The sequence below is a fragment of the Hyperoodon ampullatus genome (genome assembly GCF_949752795.1).
Source record: "Hyperoodon ampullatus genome assembly, chromosome: 2".
Taxonomy (NCBI): domain Eukaryota; kingdom Metazoa; phylum Chordata; class Mammalia; order Artiodactyla; family Ziphiidae; genus Hyperoodon; species Hyperoodon ampullatus.
In genome coordinates, this window is record NC_136915.1 from 52093147 (window position 1) to 52108932 (window position 15786).

Here is a 15786-nt window from a genome sequence, read left to right on the forward strand (position 1 = left end):
GCATTTTGCTGTTTGTGTCCAGTGGTTTGCTTCACAGCCCGGCCTCTTTTAACTTCTGCTGTCACTTTGTCACCTAGATATCTAAGCTGTTCTCTATGACTTAAGTTGAATTTTTTTTTTTCTTTTTTTTTTGCGGCACACAGGCCTCTCACTGTTGTGGCCTCTCCCGTTGCAGAGCACAGGCTCCAGACGCGCAGGCTCAACGGCCATGGCTCATGGGCCCAACCGCTCCGCGGCATGTGGGATCTTCCCGGACTGGGGCACGAACCCGTGTCCCCTGCATCGGCAGGCGGACTCTCAACCACTGCGCCACCAGGGAAGCCCCAACTTTTGTGTTTTTTTTTTTAATACTTACTCAGAGAATATCTAATGAGTATTTACTTTTACAAGGACAAGTTTTACAAATACACACCCTTACACATACATACCACACACATCCTGGGGTAAAGCAGTGGAGACTTCCAGACCGGAGATGATCTAAGAGCAACTGACACTTGGTTCTAGAAAGCAAATGTATCTCAAAATTTGTTTGTGCTGTAGCAGTAGTGTTATTGCTCTCTGCCATTTCACACAGACCATTGTTCAAACTTCCTGAGGCTCAGCAGCTAAGAGAAGGGACATAAGAAAGGCCCATCTCTACTATGTGTCTGCATGACATGGCTTTCAGTGTTTATAAAACTCCCCTGAAGAGTACAATTACTCCCATTTTACAGGTGAAGGAACTGAAGCTCAGGGAGATTTAACATTTGCCAAGGCTGCCACCTACTAAGTGCCTGAACTGGATTTTGGCTGTTTTTTGAAATTAATTAATCTATTTTATTTTATTTTTTTAACATCTCTATTGGAATATAATTGCTTTACAATGGTGTGTTAGTTTCTGCTTTATAACAAAGTGAATCAGTTATACATATACATATCTTCCCATATCTCTTCCCTCTTGTGTATGCCTCCCACCCTCCCTATCCCACCCCGCTAGGTGGTCACAAAGCACCGAGCCAATCTCCCTGTGCTATGTGGCTGCTTCCCACTAGCTATCTATTTTACATTTGGTAGTGTATATATGTCCATGCCACTCTCTCACTTCGTCCTAGCTTACCCTTCCCCCTCCCCGTGTCCTCAAGTCCATTCTCTAGGTCTGTGTCTTTATTCCTATCCTGCTCCTAGGTTCTTCAGAACCTTTTTTTTTTTAGATTCCATATATATGTGTTAGCATATGGTATATGTTTTTCTCTTTCTGACTTACTTCACTCTGCATGACAGTCTCTAGGTCCATCCACCTCAGTACAAATAACTCAATTTCATTTATTTTTATGGCTGAGTAATATTCCATTGTATATATGTACCACATCTTCTTTATCCATTCATCTGTTGATGGACACTTAGGTTGCTTCCATGTCCTGGCTATTGTAAATAGAGCTGCAGTGTATCCCTCCAGCCAATTATCCATAGGCACAACCCAGCAGCTTTCTTCTGCTTCACTTCTCTGAGCCTCTGTTTCCTCATCTGTAAGGAGCTGTGAAAGCTGCCACATTGAGTTGTCAGATTTGGATGAAACAGAATATGTCAAGTTCCTGACACACAGTAGTTGCCCAATGCATATTACATTGTCTGATCTAATATTCTAATTTCCCTCATTTGGTACTTTGGTAGCATGAGAAAGCCATGTTTTTCTGCTTAGTTCTCTGTTCTAAAAGGCAGCTAGGAAGCCAAAGGGCTCTAGAGTGTTAGAGGGACATTTTTCTGGGCAACTCAAGGATTATAAAAACTAGAGCAGGAGAGACTAGAAGGCCCTCAGAGATCATTTATGTTAGTGGATCCAAATTATTTTGTTCTTAAGGTTTAATTTATAAGATTTTAGGAGATACCCCACTATGTAAAATGTATTAAAGGGGATGCTCAGAGACCTTTCTGTTTGCTTTTTCCCTTGACCTAACTCCTTCATCCTGTCTTCCATGCACAGAGATTGGAAAATCAGGATCCAGGTCATTCAGCATTAATGATGGTACTGGGAATACTTCTGTCTCTGAAGTCCTGGGCTTCCTTCAATGAGCTCATACTGCCTGAGTGGTGTGATGTGAATGTAAGTGTGTATGTTGTGGCCAGGGTGGTGCAAATTGCAGGGGGGTGGATGTTAAGACTAGAAGAACTGTGGGAACTGGTGGAAAGTTTTACTTGGTTTTCCTGCCAGAGGAAGCAAAGAAGATGTTACCTATTTCCACAAACCTTTGTTCCAGGAGTCCCTCCTCAAAACATGTATTCAATATTCTGGGAAAATATCCTTGGAGACAGTGTAACATCATTTAGTTTTGTACTAGAGAAAATATTGGACTTGTTCAGAAAACTTCACTTGAAATTCTGCTTCTGCTGCTTAGTATTAGGATAATATATTGTTAATACTTTTATTTTTCTTACAATGTGGAAATCCTAGAATAGTGACTAGAGGAAAGGCTGACTTACTCATCCAAAAAAGATATATTTAGGTCTATTATTTCACAGGCATTTTTGGGAGTTGACAATAACTAGCATGTTTTTTACTATATGGAATTGCAGCGTTTGCAAAAAAACAGTTTGATCAGCAATACAGAAAAAAAAATCATTGAATATTCATCATCAGCTTTTTAAGAATAGAAGGGGATTTTAAGAAATTGGGTTTTTGCCACCTCTGAAGAGAAAACCTGGTTTCCTTGTATCACTTTGAGCTGCTTATGAGCGAGCATCATAGCCAGAAACCAAGTCCAAGTTCAAAGTGTCGACAATAGCTGCATCGGCCTCAACTCTGACAGCGCCTCCACCACTGCACTCGGGCTGAGGAGAAACATGTGTCAGGGTAAAAAGGGAGACAAAAGGAACATCTGTTCTCACAATATGGGCTTGCTATCATAGCTCCTTTAAGTACTGAAGCGCTGGCTCCAAGAGCATATTTTCTCCAGCATGGAATCTCCGCAAGGCTTGGTCAATTTTCCGAGGGCTCAGGGACAGGTTGTAAATAAGATTGTAGTTGTGAATGAGGCATCTGGCTCGTTCCTTCTCCAGAACTCCTGCCATTGGGTTGGGTGGGTGGGAGATTTTTAAAGAGTATTTTTTAAGAGTATTTTAAAAAGAAAAACCAAGAAAGAGGAAAATGCATTAGCTTGAATGACTTCTGAGCAAGAATTAAATGCTAATATTTTGAAATTTTAAGCTTCTTAAAAACCAAGTGACACCCTAAAAATATATTTACAATCCTGGCTATGCATAATAGATGTTGAGAGGAATCTGAGGGTGATTTTGGGGAGGAGATGGCGTCCAATATAATCCATAGGTAGACTCTAAAGCAATTTTAGCTTGTTCTTCATAGCCATAAAATTTTAAAAGACCAAGTTTTGAAAATGGTGGGGTGCTGGCTAAAAACAATTCCTAATTGCTCTAGTTTATGTTTATCTTACTGAAATATCCAAACATGTTCCTAGACATGCAGGATTTAAACAGCTCATTTTTATGCATTTCTGGGAATATATTTACTGTGACTCCCTCCAGCTTGCTGTGTGATCACAGGTAAATCACCTAACTTCTTGTGGCTTAGAGTCTAGATCTGTATAATAGAGATGGTGGTGCTTATCACAGGACATACTCTGGTACCCACGTGTTATATGTACCAATGCCAATGTGTTGTCCATGCTAAGGGTAAGTAGATTTTGATAGTTGCAGAGAGGAGTTTAAGTGTAGAACACGACAACAGCAAAGATCAATGACTCATTCATAAGCTCTTAATTGTAAGCTTATATATGTCAGATACTGTGCTTGGGAATAGAGAGGATTTTGAGAAGTGGTCTGTTACCTTAGGAAGATCACCAACCAGTTGGGATGATAAGAGATGCAGAAAATTAACTAGAGTGCAACAACAATAACAATAACAACTGATACTCATATATAACATTTACCATGTTTCAGGCACCCCTCCAAACAATTTACCAATATTAACTCACTTAACACAACAGCCCATTTTACAGAGAGAAAAACTGAGGCATAGGGATGAGCAGTCACTTGCCCAAGGTTGTTCTAGTCCATGCATTTAACCACCATACTGTATTATAGAAGGAGGGGAAAGAGATTGTTTCAAGCAGGGCTCAGATTGTTTTCTAAATATTTTCCATGAATTGTGAAGATCTATGCTACAGGTGTCAAGCTTTTAAATATCTTTTATAGGGGTGAGATACATCCCTTGCATGTGGCTCTTCTAGTCTCCTGTACTTGTGCAGACTATAATAATGATTGTGAAATTCTTTCTCAAAGAATCCAGAAGGAGTGGTCCCCTGGTCATTTTGCAGAAAGCCACGACCAGTCTATTAGATTTGGGCTATAGTGGATACCTGTCATCTCTGTTTGAGCTCTGTTTGGATTTAAACGTGCAAGGACAGTTGAGCATGATGCTCCTCTCTGAACTGCTCTCTAATGAGTGTTTTTAACAGTGGACTACAGACAGCTGGGGTCCTAATGTGATTTATTCCATTCAGTTCTATTCAGTTCAGTCCTGTCCTGTCCCTTCCCATCCCATCCCATCCCAGCCCATCCCAGCCCAGCCCAGCCCAGCCCATCTCATCTCATTCCATACCATCTTATCCCATCTCACCCCATCCCGTCCTATCCAATCCACTGTTTTTTAATTGTCTATTCTCTTCAGGTTTATTTACTGTCTCTTTCTCCTATTAGAATGTTGGCCCTTTCCTCTGCAGAAATATCTTTCTTTGAGTTGGCCAATTGCATCTTTGCAATTTTCTGGATTGGGTGCAGGCTCTTGACCTGGTCTAGGTTGGATCCCTCAAGACATTTCCTCATATTCTACCTCTGGAAATATAAGTCATGGACTTTGGAGTAAGTTACTTTAATTTTCGAGCCTCAGTTTCCTTGACTCTAAAATAGGGATAATTAAATTGTTTGAAAATTAATAAAATAGTAAGTGCTTAGCACAGTGCCCAGAACTATTAAGCACTCACTAATGTAGGTATTTTTATGTATAGTTATAATAGTTATATCATCAATATTACTTAAAATACATAAGAAAATATTTTAATTAGAAGAAATTATTTATATATATAATTTAGTTTATATTTTAATTAAAAATTAGAATTAATGTTAAAAAATGCATATAAGAATTACCACTGGTGTGTGTGTGGGACTTTTCTTCTATCTTCTAAGTTTTACCATTGGTAGAGAATTCACGCCTCAGACAAAAGTCCATTGACTGAAATTTATCTCTGTCTAATTTGCTGTCATTAGGGGATGCCCAAGACAGCTGCATAAAATAACCTTACAATCCATCTTAGTGTTGGGAAGCTTGTCCTTGTCCCACCAGAACCAGAATGAAATAAGAACCTCTTTATTATCCACTTCATGTTCAGTTTACAAAGAATTTTTAAATCTCATTGGATCCTTTCTCAAATCTGGGAGGTATGTTTTATTATTATCAGTCCTATTTTATAGACGAGGAAACAGGCTTGGCGAATATAAGTGACTCAGCAATTGGTGAAGTCTGGACTTGAATCTGGTTAAAAACACACAAAGAAACAAACCAACAAAGTAACAAACAAAATCTCATGATCTTTCTGGTATGTCAGGGGGATTGGTATAGCGGGAAGTCCAATAGAACTGGGTTAGAATTATGCCTCAACTTCCCACCTGCTGATATTTTATCACTTTGAGTTTGGCTTTCTCCTCTGTAAATAAGGACATTAATCCCTTCAGCATGTGGTTGATGTGAGGAGTTAGTGATGCAGCGTATGTTAAGTCCAGACCCATGTCCTTGAGGGCTCTCATTGCACTATGCCTCCTTGAACTCTAAAATATTTTCTGTCTAGCCTTCAGTTCACTGGGAAAATTCCTAATCTACCAGTCACTCAAATATTTATCCCAACCCCCCATCTTTCTTTAGCAAGCATGACCAGTTATTCATAGTCATTCCTTATTCTTTCTCCTCAAGGATATTTTCTTGACAACCCCCATTAAAGAATAAGCTCAGAGTAGGTTCCCAGAAATGCTAATTTGATGATGGATGTTCTGCCTTCACCCTGGATGAGGAACGCCCTGGCCTACATATTTCCCCGCACATAATAAAGAGCACTGATTCATCATTGGGCAGAGTAGGGATGATCTGCTCAGCGTCTAGAGGAGGGCCATGGTGGTCTGCTAAATACTGTGGCTAATAAACCAACAAGATGACCTCAGTTAATCCTCTTTCCTCATTAAAGATAGTTATAGATGTTTCCAGATTTGGCTGACACATTCCTTGGCTATTGAGGAACTAATGAATTTCATAGAAACAGAGAAAACAGGCATAAATAGTGAAAAGGCCATGAGAAAGTCATTTCAAATCTGCCAGAATCTGCCCCAAAGTCAACAAAACTCCATTTTTCCCCAGAGCAGTTCAGAAGTATGAGAAAGGTCCCAGTCTTTGGGAGTCTCTTAGCAACTAAGTTTATGATCCATCATCCATCATCAAAACTCAGCATTTGTTTCTTTGGAAACGTCTTTTCTCTCTACCTGATTTTTGGTTTTGTTTGTAACCCTATCAACACTTTCACAGTCTTGATATGTATACACAGACTCATGAAATAAAGGTTATTTCAGTAAACTTTTGATCTCCTTTTTTCCCAGTATCATCCTTAAATGATCCATTTCAGCTTTCCCTGTGTTCTCTGGTTGAACCTTTGGTGGACGCTGGGTAGAGAATTAAGCCTCATTCCAGCCTTCAGGATTCACAATAGGGTCTCAACTTCACTATACAATCCAACATGACTATCAGTCCTGTCTTTCTCACTCTCTTCCCCATCATACTCATTCTCACCTTCTAACCTTTGCAGAAGATGGTTTCACACTCAGAATGCCCTATCCAGCTATTCAAAGTCTACCTCTCCTCTGGGTTCAGCTCAAGTTCTCTCTTCCAAGAAGCCCTCTCTGAGTACTCACTGAGCTTTTTTCATCTCTTCTGTCTTTGGACTCTTTAAGTCTAGTTTGTGTCTTTAATTATAATACTTTATTCTGTCTTTAAATTTTTTCTTTTACTGGCTTTGAACTATTGGCAGCCTCTGTGTCTTACCTAAAAGTTCCCTGAGGCCAGAGACCATGTCTCATCCTTTCTGGTTTCCCTCCTGGTCCAGCCTCTAGCACAGGGCTGGGCTCATAACAAATGTTTAATAAATGAGTTTCTAATTCATCTAGATGCATTTTTTATCTAAAATTTTCATTCCCCCCTCTCTTTGGTATAGTTATTAGAAGTCCTTGGGTATTATATGGTATTCATACTTCATGTGGTCTAGAATTAACTTGCATTGGAAATTCAAAGCAAAATGAAACAAAAACATACAGAGAATGAAAAGGCATTAGTGCTGTTATATGATTACTTCTAGAAAGTACTAATGTGTACACTAACTTTTTTTATTGAGATGTAATTGATATATCACATTGTGTAAGTTTAAGATATACAATGTGATGATTTTATACACATATATATTATGAAATGTTTACTGTAATAAGGTTAGTTAACAAATCCTTTACCTCTCATAATTACCATTTTGTTGTTGTTGTTATGGTGCATAAATTAAAGCTCTACTCATAATAACTTTCAAGTACACAACACAATATTGTTAATGAGAGTCACCACTCTGTACGTTAAATCCTTGGAATTTATCTTATAACTGAAAGTTTCTACCCTTTGACCAACATTTCCACATATTTCCTGGCAACCACCATTTCTATGTGTTCCATATTTTTAGACTCCACATATAATGCTAAGTCTTCATGAATAACAGTATGTAGTTAAGGACAACAATTTCAGTGCATGTGTTTTTGTATGTGCTGCCTCTTTTCCATTTCACAGGTCTCTGACCTAGTTCTGAATTTCATTATCTCACTTAAGCATTGCAATAACATCCTTTATCCTTTTTATGCTTTAAATTTCTCCTTCATTCTGCACATAGCCATCAAGGACCTTTCTGAAATACAACTTCATCATACCACTCTCCTGCTTAGAAACACAATGTGCTCACTATCTTTGAATTAAATCCAAGTTGCTTGGTCCTTCATCTAGATCTGATCCCATTCTATATTTTCACCTTTTTCATTTAATATTCTTCTTTTTTTTTTTTTTTTTTTTTTTTTTTTTTGCGGTACGCGGGACCCTCACCGCTGTGGCCCCTCCCGCTGCGGAGCACGGGCTCCCGACGCGCAGGCTCAGCGGCCATGGCTCATGGGCCGAGTCGCTCCGCGGCATGTGGGAACTTCCCGGACCGGGGCACGAACCTGTGTCCCCTGCATCGGCAGGCGGACTCTCAACCACTGTGCCACCAGGGAAGCCCCCTAATATTCTTCTTAATAGCCCTTGTATTCTATTCAAACCAAATTCCTTGTATTGAGCTTCATACATAATGCTTTGCTTGGCTAACTTGCATGTTTGCCAGGAAGGACCCTCTATTTCAGTCCTTTGTATACAAACTGCACTTTCCCTTAATGATCAATTTCACACTAATATAACCTTATCACCTCACTAGGAATGAATTCTCCTTTGTCTGAATGCCCACACAGCACCCTCTAATGGTATTTGTCACCTTCTATTTTGGGTTTAGTTACTTATGTACATTCATTTATTTGTTTCCTAAAAAAAAAGGTTGAACAGAATTGTGCAAGGTACTCAGGATAAAAAAGTATCTTAGTACTTAGATAGTACTAAGTCCCAAATAGAAAAATACAATATATCAAATATGATAATGGGTGTTAAAGAACTCTAAGAGGCCAGATAAATGTTGGCCTAAATCTGTCTGGGGAAATCATGGGAGTCTCAGAGGAGTAGAGCTTGAGTTCTGACATAAATGTGTTTAGGTATTTTTTAGCCAGGTGGACAGTGTGGGGAGTTGGCAGGGATAGAGCAGAGGCAGACAGCTCAGGTAGAGGGTGTAGGGTTAGAAAAGGCACAGCCATTGGCTTCTCTGGTGGCGCAGTGGTTAAGAATCCACCTGCCAATGCAGGGGACACGGGTTCAAGCCCTGGTCTGTGAAGATCCTACATGCCATAGAGCAACTAAGCCCGTGTGCCACAGCTACTGAGCCTGCGCTCTAGAGCCCGTGAGCCACACCTACTGAGCCTGTGTGCCACAACTACTGAAGCCTACGCATCTAGAGCCCGTGCTCCACAACAAGAGAAGCCACCGTAATGAGAAGCCTGCACACCTCAATGAAGAGTATCCCCCGCTCGCCACAACTAGAGAAAGCCCATGGCAGCAACAAAGACCCAATGCAACCAAAAAAATAAATAAATAAATAAATTTATTTATTTATTTATTTTTTGCGGTACGCTGGCCTCTCACTGTTGTGGCCTCTCCTGTTGCAGAGCACAGGCTCCGGACGCGCAGGCTCAGCGGCCATGGCTCACAGGCCCAGCCGCTCTGCAGCATGTGGGATCTTCCCGGACTGGGGCACGAACCCACGTCCCCTGCATCAGCAGGCGGACTCTCAACCACTGCGCCACCAGGGAAGCCCAAATTTATTTATTTTTTTAAAAAAGAAAAGGCACAGCCACAGGAGAAAGCAAGGCACATTTGAGGAAGGCAATTTATTCATTATGATGGGGTAGGATATGCTGAGAGAATTACAATAGAAAGAGAAGGTACTGGTCAGGTGGATAGGAACCAGCTTTTGCCTTGCTAAACAGTTTAGAGTTCAGCCTGTTAGCAGGCATGCTGATGATTTCAATCAGGAGAATTACAAGGTTGGATTGTGGGTTAGACTCAGAGAAACCGTAAGCAACCTGGTTGGGGATTCATGTCTGATTTATCTTTGTGTTTCCTGATTGCGCTCAGCATAGTGCCAGGCACATGGTTTATGTACAAATTGTATTTGTTAAGAAGTGAAAGAAAGGGAGGTGTCTACTCTTAGACTGCAACACAAATGGAAAGGTGTATGACTGCTTCCATGTCCTGGCTATTGTAAATAGTGCTGCAATGAACATCGGGGTGTATGCATCCTTTCAAACTATGGTTTTGTTTGGATATATGTCCAGGAGTGGGATTGCAGGATCATATAGTAGTAGCTCTATTTTTGGTTTTTTAAGGAACCTCCATACTGTTTTCCATAGCGGCTGTACCAATTTACATTCCCACCAACAGTGTAAGAGGGTTCCCTTTTCTCCATACCCTCTCCAGCATTTTTTGTTTGTAGATTTTTTGATGATAGCCATTCTGACTGCTGTGAGGTGGAACCTCATTGTAGTTTTGATTTGCATTTCTCTAATAATTAGTGATGTCGAGCATCTTTTCATGTGTTTTTTGGCCAACTGTATGTCTTCTTTGGAGAAATGTCTATTTAGATCTTCTGCCCATTTTTCGATTGAGTTGTTTGGTTTTTTTGATATTGAGCTGCATGAGCTGTTTGTATATTTTGGAGATTAATCCCTAGTCGATTGCTTTGTTTGCAAATATTTTCTCCCATTCTGAGGGTCGTCCTGAATGGACAAAGAAGATGTGGTACATATATACAATGGAATATTATTCAACCATAAAAAGGGACGAAATAATGCCATTTGCAGTGACATGGATGGGCCTAGAGATTGTCATACAGAGTGAAGTACGTCAGAAAGAGAAAGACAAATATATAATATTGCTTATATATGGAATCTAGAAAAATGACACAGATGAACTTACTTGCAAGGCAGAAATAGAGTAACAGATGTAGAAAACAAACTTATGGTTACCAAGGGGGGAAAAGAAGGTGGGATGAATTGGGAGATTGGGATTGACATGTATACAGTACTATATATAAAATAGATAACTAATGAGAACCTACTGTATAGCACAGGGGATTCTACTTGGTGCTCTGTGGTGACCTAAATGGGAAGGGAATCTAAAAAAGAATATGGGGCTTCCCTGGTGGCGCAGTGGTTGCGAGTCCGCCTGCCGATGCAGGGGACGCAGGCTCGTGCCCCAGTCTGGGAAGATCCCACATGCCGCACAGCGGCTGGGCCTGTGAGCCATGGCCGCTGAGCCTGCGCATCCGGAGCCTGTGCTCCGCAGCGGGAGAGGCCACAGCAGTGAGAAGCCTGCGTACCACAAAAAAAAAAAAAAAAAAAAAAAAAGAATATATATATATATATATATATATATATATATATATATACACACACACACACACATATATATACATATATATATACACACATATATATACATATATATATATATATATATATGGCTGATTCACTTTGCTGTACAGCAGAAACTAATACAACATTGTAAAGCAACTATACTCCAATAAAAATTAATTAAAAAAATTTGTGGAGCCCAGTACAAAATGAAAAAAAGAAAAAGACATATGAGCTGTAAGCTGCACACGTCACCTGTATTACTCAGATCACAGAGGTAGAGGGCATTTTCTAGCTGCCTGAGCCTGTCGATCCATGTCTCACATTCTTCAGATGTGTTTCTCATCACTGGATTGACAAAAGGCTGTGAGACTTGTCTGATCTTCAAAGCGCTCAGGAGATCTTTGGGGGCTGAAGTCTCAGCAGGTGGGTTTTCTGGCTGCAAATCCTTTTCTGGAGTTTTCTACCAAAACAACAAACATTTCACTGGCAACATATTCATAACCCAGAGCTCCCCCAGTATCTTGACCAACATGAGGCTACACAACTAGCAAGATTTATTGTAGGTCTGGCTTTGTAAAGCTGGAGGATGAGTTTCAAGTCCTCTGTACCATAGGACCATATCTGCTAAGTCTTGCTGGATATAGGCTACTATGTTGAATATTTTCTTTTTTCTTTAAGAGAAAGATAAAATTGTGACTTCTATTCAGTTTGCATTTCTGATTTACACAAACAGAGGTTTTTGTAACTGACTAAGACTTTCATGATGTTCTACTCTGTTTTATACTAGTGGGATCCATAGACAATGCTTATAATTTCTTGGTGGAAAAACCTCTGGATCGTGAGTGTGAGATTCTTGACAAAAAGTGATTGAAACAATAGTGGTGTTATCTTTGGCTTGTGGAGTCACTATAACGAAGCATAAGGCACCACTAGTTCTGTCTGTCCTATTCATTTAACAAAGGAAGCTGAAGTCCAGAGTGGGGAAGTGACTTACTAAGATCATATAGTGAATGATAGACACAAAACTAGATCGAGGGTATAGAGATTATATCTAGCTCATCTTTGTATCCTAACCCCATGTCCAGTACAAAATAGAGATCTTTTTAGAACAAATAGACAAATGAGGTCAGTAGAGCCATGTCAGACATTCTGTCACCTGTCATGTAGAGAGAGTGAGCATCTATTGTTTGATCTGCCCAGCCCCAGTTTTCCAGGAATTGCCCCTCCTTTCAATCCATATGGCTGTAGAGAGAACCATCATGTGTCTAAGCACGTAGTGCAGGACTGGGCATCTAATGCAAAATGTTCAATAAACACATTTTCCAGTGATTTTGGAACCATTTGTGAGAGTTAAAGCCAGAGATAGGAAAACAGATCATTCTGGATGAGAGGTAAGAAGAGAGAGACAGAGAGGATATGAAACAGCAGAGAAGAGAGAAGATATAAGAAGTCATGATGATGTTCAAGGTTCAAGTCTTTGATTTTATTGTTATGTTTCTATCCTTGGGGAGATATATGTATATATATCTATATAAATATATAGTATGCTCCTTCCTTATCTTTCTAATAAATTAAGTTGGTAGAGTTGGTTATATTAATTGTATTTCAAATATTCTTAACTAATTTGTCATAGAATTAGGCTTTCCAATTTGTATACCATCTGTGCTTCTCCCAAATTTCAAATACCTGAATTTCTCCAATTTTGTACCTTGTCTCAAACCTCTCACATATAAGCTGTGGAGATCCCCTTTCTCTAAAGAATAGTAATTTCAATGAGAGGCCAAGTTAACAAACATGGATTCAGCTGCTACTGGGGAACGTGAAGAATTGTCTTGTTTAAAATAATATAATGCTATACAAAACTGTACCCATACAGATGACTAGTGATCAGTACATTTTGAGAGATTAATATATAAGAATTCTACTTTGATAAAGTCTATTTTGGGAGAAGCTGAAAGTTTTTATAAAGTAAATAGAATAGTGATTCTTATACTTTTTAGAGCTTTGGACCACTTTAGAAATCCAATGAAAACTTTAGATAATCTACCCAGATAAATGCACATTTTCATACAGTTTGGTGGATGATTTTAGAAAATTCAAAGAGGTCCTTAGAGCTGAGAAACGGACTTTAAATAATTATATATTTCTTCAGATAGTTCAACACTCTCTTTGACCACTAAAGACAGGGAATTGGGGAATTTGTATGGGCCTGAATTAAGCTAAACCTAGGAAGTAAGTACATAAGTAGATAACTAACTAACTAACTAACACACCCTATACTGTTTTGGTCCCACTGTGTCAGGATGAAGTCCAAATTCCTTGCTTGGCCCATAAGACCATTCAATTTCTTGTTCTTCCTTCTCTCCTTTCAATGTATACATCTTTTTCTCCAGCCACATAAAACCAGAAAAAAAAAATACAGCTGTTTGATGCCCTTATGCCTTATATACGCTGTTTCCTCTGTTGTAAAAGTCCTTCTTGCTTCCTATGCCTTGATGCGTTAGGCTCCTACTCATCCTCCAAGGCCCAACTCATATTTCACTTCTTGGGGGAAGCCTTCCCTGATAGCCCCAGCCTAGGTGAGGGGCAATTCTTTGTAGCTCCTTTATCCATCATAGCACTTATTATGGGATAGTGTAATTGTCTGTTAGAGTATCTCTCCCATCCCCTAAAGATCTTGAGCCTGGGCCTGTGAGATAATAATTTATGTATCTTCAAGTTCTGGTTAGTGACTGTCACATAGTTGGTTCTCAAGATATGTTTATGGAATGAATAAGTGAATGAATAAATGAATGATTTTCCTGGAACAATAGGAAAGTTGCTTTACCAAACTTCTGCTTCAAATCCCCTTTCTAAAAAGTGGGACAACGAATGCTTCTTATACAGGAATATGAGAAGAATCAATTATTGCAGAGAGGCAGTAAAATCCTCAAACAAGAGGCAAAATAAAAGAGCAAAGTATATATTTTTATAACCTTATTCACAGCACACTTAACACTCAAGGAGAAAATCATTTGCTGTTGTTTCTTGCATGGCAAGAGGCTTGTCAAAATGGATACTATTTTCTAAAATATTTCGAAGTGTGAAGTGCATGAAGAGGCCTCCCATCATCTGAAGATGAATTATGTTCTAATCCGGGCATTTAAAAACAACAACAACAGAGAAACTCAGGCTGTTTATCAATTCTGTCTGCGTCTTCTCCTGGTTAAGTGCTGGGAATATTAAAATGAATTTTAACTGCTTGCCAATTTTCTTTTTTTTAAATCAAAGAGCCCATTACATTTTAAAATGTGATGTCTGGGGAAAAGGTCACCCTAAATTTCTGGAAGCTGGACTTAAGATGTTAAAATAAGTCTCACAACCATCCTTTTGGCAGTTGGTGGACTGGTCACAGGCTCTGGAAGGACACCTGTCCACATGCTACAAGTTCAACTTTCAGGGACCAATGGCAAGCCCATCACTGAGTGGTGATAAGTGGTTTCTGCATGCATACCAGCTAGGAGAGAAACCAACCACACTTTAGGAGTTTGTCTGCATTCCTTCTCTGCTGGAGTAGAATCTTGAAGTCAAAGATAGTCTGATATCAAGGCACTGGGTGGAAATCAAAAATTCAGAAAGGAGGACCTCACCCAGCATCAGTGAATAGAAGGCGAAGGATTGGTGAAGCCCTTCGCCGAAGTCTGTATACCCAGCTGCATACCATATGTTCAGTTTTTCCTTGAGATATCTCATTAACTTCAGGATGCACTGGAGTAGCAGGGGTTTCTTTTCATTTCTTTCCTGGATGAGAAAGAAAAAATGGTTTTAGTTTGGTCTCTTCATTTTAACACATACACATATACATCCAGGCAAAGAAAATGTTGAGGCTCTGCTATACGATTGGCACTGTAAATGGTGATGGGGATACACTGGTGGATAAGAAAGATCTAGTTCCTGCCCTGATGAAGCTCACAAAGGGGAGGTAAATGTTAAATAATCACTCAAGATTATTATTTAATTACAAACTACCATAAAGACAACACAGGAATATGTGAAAATAAATGCCTTTTGGGCTAGGGGTAGGAGTGGTGAAGGATCAGAGAAGGCTTCTTGGAGGAAGTGACACTTAAAGTGGGGACCTGAAGGATGAATAGGAGTTTCCAGGCAAAGGTGATGGTGGGCATGTGCATAAAGCAGAGAGTTCCAGATAAGCAGAGACATCAGCCTGTAGAACTGTCCTGAATCAGGAGGGCTTTTACAGTTTGGGAAGTGGCAAGGGACCTCTTCCTGTGGTCCTGCCTCTTAGAGAAGCAGGCAATTCTGCCTACCTTTCCACCCAAGTTTGCACTTGAAGGATCGTGTAAAACCTTTGTCTTCTCCCTTCCTTGTTCCTTTCAATGGTCAGAAGTCCTATATGGGAAGAGGTTTGAATGGCATCCCTAACCCAGGAGATTTTCCTGTCCAGGTGCTAGCTGCTCAGGCTGCTGCCTTCATGAATAGAAGAAGTTTCCTTAGGCTGCAGGAAAGAGACATAAAGACCTTCAGTTTAAATCCTCTAAGGCTTATTGTGGGCATCATTCATTCATCACTCAGCACCTGCCATCAGACTTGGCAATATTCATTTACTGTATAAATCAGTATGACAACTACACAGCATAGACTTCTGGGAGCTTCAGCTTCAATATTTAATGTGTAATTCAA

The 15786-nt window shown here is 39.7% G+C and overlaps 1 protein-coding gene across 1 annotated transcript in view; it reads right to left on the reverse strand.

Annotated features, from left to right (window-relative positions):
* Positions 1-2877: 2877 nt before the first annotated feature.
* LOC307064399 (uncharacterized protein C1orf87) overlaps positions 2878-15786 on the reverse strand; it is a gene marked incomplete at both ends in the record, with an annotated part of 94645 nt that continues 81736 nt past the window's right edge. The window contains 4 exon segments of the mRNA XM_079720926.1: positions 2878-3038; positions 11359-11566; positions 14807-14868; positions 14871-14886. Coding sequence (XP_079577052.1) covers positions 2878-3038; positions 11359-11566; positions 14807-14868; positions 14871-14886 — 447 coding nt within the window.